At 35.3% G+C, this 6,738-nt stretch overlaps 1 protein-coding gene across 2 annotated transcripts in view; it reads left to right on the top strand.

Annotated features, from left to right (window-relative positions):
* The window catches only part of LOC106459342 (TNF receptor-associated factor 4-like), a 23,176-nt gene that overhangs the window by 12,693 nt on the left and 3,745 nt on the right, over positions 1 to 6,738 (top strand). For both annotated transcript variants that reach the window (XM_013918962.2, XM_022385824.1), the window contains 2 exons: positions 4,832 to 4,993; positions 5,102 to 5,257. In XM_013918962.2, the coding sequence (XP_013774416.2) occupies positions 4,832 to 4,993; positions 5,102 to 5,257 (318 nt within the window). The remainder of the gene's footprint in view (positions 1 to 4,831; positions 4,994 to 5,101; positions 5,258 to 6,738) is intronic.

Below are 6,738 nucleotides of genomic sequence, written 5' to 3'. Positions count from 1 at the left end.
TAACTGTTAGTACCAATTAATACGGAACTGTACTAACTACCAACATAGTCACCCAACTTCCACTCATCATGGTAATTAACTGTTAGTACCAATTAATACGGAACTGTACTAACTACCAACATAGTCACCCAACTTCCACTCATCATGGTAATTAACTGTTAGTACCAATTAATACGGAACTGTACTAACCACCAACATAGTCACCCAACCTCCACCCATCATGGTAGTTACCTCTTTAATTGAACATTTGTGGTTGTTGGAACTGGTTTGGCTGAGAGCTCTACCATATTCTGTCCGATGACCATTGATAGGCACGAGGCTTCTGCGTTTTATATGATTTACTTAACGCTCGAAGTTTCTTTATTATAATGATATAGCTTTCTAATATATATATTAGTTTATTTGCATAAAAAAGCAAAAAAATATTCAATTGAAGAGGAATGAAAACATCAAATCTAATAACATGTTCTACTGATTGTATTGTTGCAACAGTTTGCACCTTCGTCGCACATTATTTTGAACATCTTACCTATGTCGAGAGCAAGACGTGTGCACGTGATACACTTCCAAACTGTTAACTTATTTTATCTGACGCTAAGAATAAATCTTTGGTTGAACCTATCTTACAATTCACTTAGAATGCTAATTCGTTCCTCACATAATAACATTGTTTACACTTTGGATAACAAAATAAAACTATTGCACCTTCAAGCTATACACTCTTATTTAATGAGTTATCTTGTAACATAGCATCAACCATAAAAAAAAAAAGTTATGTATGTAGTAGTTGGTTATACGCTAGAAAAACTGTATCGCTGATGGTTACTGATTGTGTGTGTGACTGATGGAGTGGTGTTACTGTGGTGACACACAGAACTGAACGCTGTCTTGTCTTTAGTTTGTTAGCATGATGTAACAAGAAACATCTCTCGTGTAGTGGTCGCTGAGTTTGGGGAAAACAGAAACACTTTATGTTCTCATGGCCTCTAATGTTGACCTTCTGTGACAAGGGCAGTAAACACATGTGGAATATGAACAGAACAAACAGACATTGGCTCGTGCTTGTGAAACTGACGATGGCGTGGGTTAAGATAAATCGGACATATCCCGCCTCTGTGGTGAATTTATAATGTGTTATAGTTGTTACATAGTAGCTAATTGATAGACTTTGTACGGATGACATGTGTGTTTTTTATTAAGGGTGCTATGGACATGATTCAATACATCGTCTTTATTATTTTACTCGCAAATCAATTTAGAATCAAAGTTCAGTTTTCATCTTAAAATGGGCAATGGAGATGATGAGATTTTAATGGAATATTTTTATTTTAAGCCATTTCTGGTGTCTCGGAAACAACAACTTAATATATCTGAAAAACTTGGAGACGGCAGCACTTGTAAATTAATGTAGCGAACAAGGTTAAAAATAAATATAACTTCGAAAGAAAGAAACATTTCATCTTCGCCATTATGTCTCGATTATAACGAAGCATTACTTTTAGCGATTACAATGAGTTCTGTTTATTTCAGGCCAGCGTAAAACATTTCTCTATGCATTTAAAATGTACTTCTCGGAAGAGCAAACGCGATGACCCCCCCACCCCCTAAATTGTACACATCTGTTTATAAAACATGTAAAACATTTATAAAACATACATAGGGAGTCGAACTCTAAAAGTAGAAAATTCTCTCCTCCAATATACATATCTGTATTCCATATATTTTCATCTTGTAATTTGGACAAATTTACATCTCGTAAGCTAAATATTTTAATAGACTGCGTATTCTTGACTCGGGGCGACTTCTGAAATTCTAGAATTATTTTTTTTGTTTTTGTTTTAATACCGGGTGTAGTCTAATGGCTAGCGTGCCATGTCTATGAATTCGAAGATTCATGGCTCTCGTCCCCTTGCCAGTTAAACGCATTTTGCAATTTAGGACCACGTGTGCGGTATAAAAGTAACAGTTAAAATCCCACTACTTGATCAGACAAGAGTGAACCAAATTTGGTTAGCGGGTACTATTGAGTAGCTGCTTTACGGAACTCTTGTGAGAATCAATTCAGAATGAGTATACGCATTTAGCACTTTGTGAAGCTTTGTGCGAAGATCCTCAAACAAACCTTGCAATCTCTTGCTCTGGCATTTAGCGTGTCCAGGAGTGACTTCATAAGACAGCACGTACAATCGATTTTGGATAATTCCTTTTATATATAACACAATTTTATTTGTAGTTTAACTTTTTAAAAGGTATTTTTGAAACTGATACTAAAATTACTTTGCAAATATTACCGTTTTTAGACGCTTCCCTTCAACTCGGAAGGAAAAACAAAAGAAACCTATGTTAAGTAGAATATTAAGTTGTTTTTTTTTAAACACTTGCGCACTTTCATATTTAATATTTACAAATATATTGTATTTTGCAGCAGTGTTGAAGTATAACAAAAAATAACATTTATAAAATAAAACTCGTGCTGTTAATTACCTGTCACCCCTAGTTGTTGTTTTTTTTTTTACTTACTTTATCAACAGCGTACAAGAATAATGTTATAACAGCCTTTTCCAAGCTGACGAAGTATGATTATAGTTAATTATACTTGTCATAAATCATTAGTATTAAGCCTATTATATTTCTAACCCATTCTTTATCTAGTCTCGTGGGGATTTTCAAGAATTAGAGGAGCGTATAATAATATATTAACCACAGTAGATTCGCTATATTCGTTGCCGACGACGTGTTTCGCTCAATACTAAAGTACGTCTTTTGAAAAGTATAATAAATTATAATCGTGCTTCGCTAGCTTGGAAAAGGCGTTCACACCATAACGGCTCTTATAACAAATGGATTATACAAATAATGTGTCCGACTACTATCTTGTTTGATGAGCTCTGGATTGAGCGAAACGCGTCGTTGTCAATAGATATAGCTAACATAGTGTAGATGAAATATCTTCTAATTCTTAAATTCCTAGAAAATGAATTAAGTGTTAAAAAAATATGATAGGTCTAAAACTAATGTCTTATGAAAAGTATTCGAATCCCCGTCCCACCAAACATGCTCGCCCTTTCAGCCGCGGGGATGTTATAATGTGATGGTAAATCCTACTATTCGTTGGTAAAAGAGTAGCCCAAGAGTTGGCGGTGGGTAGTGATGACTAGCTGCCTTCCCTCTAGTCTTACACTGCTAAATTAGGGCCGGCTAGCGCAGATAGCACTTGTGTAGCTTTGCGCGAAATTCAAAACAAACAAACAAATTATGAAATGTAAATTAATTAGTGAATGTTACATATCATTTAATAGGCTAATACTAATTAATGGATAATCTAATTTTTGGTAATGATTGCAGTATTATTTAATGGGGGAGGAAATACATGTTAAAAAAAAACAAGAACTTCATTTCAGCATACAGTGTATAAGAACTGTTAAAACTGAAGTCTGTTTGTGGCGTTATCCAAGACCTCATTAACCAATAGGCTGACTACACTGCAGCTCGGGGCTCCCGGTTATTGGGGGGGAGGACGTATTAACTGCGGCTTTGACATGGTATATGTAGATATAGATATACGAAATTGTAGGCCTGTGTTGATAAGTTACATAAAGATTTAAAATACTGAAAATGTATGAAAGAAATAATTTTAATTTGACATTTTCGACTGAATCAAATTTAAAAAAAGTACACCCCGCGGAAGAAATATATAATTTGATTCATTCATTGTATATACGGACATGAGTTTTGTATGTGATATAGGCCTATCGTTAGAAGGTGTCTAATTGTCCTACTTAGGCCATTCTTTGATAGTAGACTGTGGGACACCAACTCATAAACAAATTAAAATTTACATAAGAAATGTAGGTCTATGACACCGAAGGCTATTGTAAAGAAACAAAGCATAGCAAAATATTTACAACGAGTAGGCCTATCTATCTATTTTATTTTCTAGATTTAAACTACCAGTCCTATTGGAGTCAAGAGTCTGCTGTTTAAAAACTTTTTAAAACATTTTTCATTTGGACCTGTTAGGCTACAAATGCTATAGGCATCTAAAATGAGCAATGGACGACGTCGTAGTTCCTGAGTCTGCGAACAATCGCCATTAGAAGTATAGTTATCGTAACATTACATGTAGAATTGTAAATCTGTTAAGAGGTCTGTTTTTTTCCCGTCAATGCGGTCCGCGTAACGCATTTCAGTAAACTTCTTAGGGGTCGATCATTTTACATCTGAAGGGGATTTTTTTTTTTTGCCACAAAATACTACTATATTTTTTAATCGCGTTGCTTTTTTCAACTAAAAAAAACACTGCTATTTAACAATATCATTAGGCCTACCCCATAAATATCAAATAATTCAATTATGATTAGTACTAGTGTTACAATGTGACGTCACTGACACATCAGTGGTTACGTGCATTCCCTTTTATTAAGTGTTAGCATTAACCCTAGCGTAATACATATGATATTTGATAGTCGATATGTTTTTAATATTTTTTATTCACTGCTAATAGATGACAATACATTTTAAACCACTACACCCGAGGTTACTAGCATAATTGGGGACAGACCCCATGAGTCATTAGTCTAGGGTTTCCATAATTTTTAATCCGGCCCTGGTGTTATCTTTGACAATATTTCAGTTGGTGCAACAATTTAAGGTAATATATTTTTTCCTGCATAACACTCGTGTATTCTTTTTAAATTCGTTGAGGGAACGACGCATCCCAAATGCTGGTCTAGGGTAAAAGTAATCGTACAGTTATACCAACAAATGACGAGACTGATTGTTAGAATAATAAACTGGTCAAGTAGTAAATTAAATTGTTTTCACCTTCTAGGGTCACGTGGGCAGCTGTCAGTATGAACCCGTGTTTTGTGAGAACAAATGCGGATTTAAGATTCACCGCAGGTTCGTCACCAATCACCGGATGAATGAATGTGCCAAAAGGCTCGTGGCCTGTCGATACTGTCAGAAGGAATTTGTCTACGACACATTACAGGTTAGTGTTAATTTTAGCGTAGAGTAGTTTCGAAGTGATTAAACACCAACCTGGCATTGCAACCAAAATTCAATAAACTAGTGAATTTTTCTTTTTCCTTGGTTACAGAACCACACAGCCAAGTGTCCCAGATATCCTCTACCTTGTCCCAACCGCTGCGAACAATCCAAGATTCCAAGAGAGGACATGGAATCTCACCTCAAGGAAGAATGCCCATCTGTTTCACTCAATTGTATGTTTAGAGATATGGGTTGTAAGTTTAAGGTAAATTTCTAGCTTCGTCTCCTCTTTAGGGGGTTCAAAATAGTACAGGTATCCCTCGATTTACGAAAGGGATATTTTATTGGAGAACGTAACGGGGGGGGGGGAAGTAAATGGGAAAACATTTCTCATTATTTTAAAGATAAAAAATTGGGGATATGTTCCTGACCCCAGAAAAGAAAAATACTGCTCAATTAACACAAACAAAAACCTGAAATAAAGACGTTTTCATTAATAAAACAAAATGTAGTGTACTGTACTCGTCAGGATCTAGTTGTTGCTTTGCTTGTCGAGGTGACGGAAGGAGGGAGAGGCTACCGAGGTTACTGGCGATCTTCGGAGGGCAAAATGTTCTTAAGACTTTTACGTAAATATTCATTATAGCGAAAAATGTGAACGCAAGTAGAAAAACATGCCCATGAAAGTTAGTTACGTTATAGTGATTAAACTTAAACCGAACGTTCGTAAATCGGAGGATATTTGTATAACATAAGAAGTGTGGGGTGCAAGTTTAAGGTGATCACTTTTGTTATAATTTACAAAAATATATTTAAATTTAGAATAATTACTGTTTATTATAACTTCAGACTTTAAGGTAATCGTTATACAAATATTAAATAGTTGTGAGAGCAAAAGATTTGATTTTGTTTTCGCTACAATTTCCACTTGTAGGCCTATTTCTCTTGTACATGTCGCTATTGGTAACCTGGTTATGCAGGATATAGGCCCATTTTGTAGGTATTTTATAACATTTATAAGAAAAATGGTTAACTTAATGGAGGATTGGTCCACACTAATTCAATAAATGTATTACTGAATATCTGATGGTAAAAATAATTGTACCTTCATGTGTTTACAAATTTACAGTAAACGTATAATACTTGTCTTAACTAACTTCGGTATAAATTTGCCTGAAATGCTGGAGAGATTTCCAACGTTGTCATCAACAGTTATCCTCCGTGTGGTGCAATATTCCTCGAATACTTTTACTGCTACTTTGATCGTGTTTCTAGTACTCTTTCTGGCTTTTTCTACCATGAAACTCAACAGCTCTTCCTTCATCTGTTAGTAACCGAAATCTTGCGCCATTTGATATGGACGTCTTCATTTTACGGGTTTAGGAAAAATGTTTGTAATTAGGCCTAGATGAATCATTATTTCACTATGCTGATAAAATTGTCGTTTCCGAAATTAATGCTGCGACGTTCGCATGCGTGGCAACTAGACAACAGTCACGCAAGTTATTGACCGACTTTTCAAGGCATCAGTTCAAATGTTTCATACCACGTGATGCGCTCGCTGCTATTCATAGAATTAATACTAGCTGTAAAATGATGTTTATTGCAACTTCAGAAGTTAGACATTTAGAGTAGGCCTAATCACTTTCGAATGTTACATCAGAAGGGAGTAGGTTGTGAAATTCTGCTAAGAAACATACTGTTACGTCTCCGTTCGTTAATTAACTTTCCGTAACTTCGTTCCAA

This window comes from Limulus polyphemus, unplaced genomic scaffold, assembly GCF_000517525.1.
Source record: "Limulus polyphemus unplaced genomic scaffold, Limulus_polyphemus-2.1.2 Scaffold595, whole genome shotgun sequence".
NCBI lineage: Eukaryota > Metazoa > Arthropoda > Merostomata > Xiphosura > Limulidae > Limulus > Limulus polyphemus.
The sequence above is the reverse complement of the archived record's forward strand: the minus strand, read 5'-3'. Positions and strand labels throughout refer to the sequence as shown.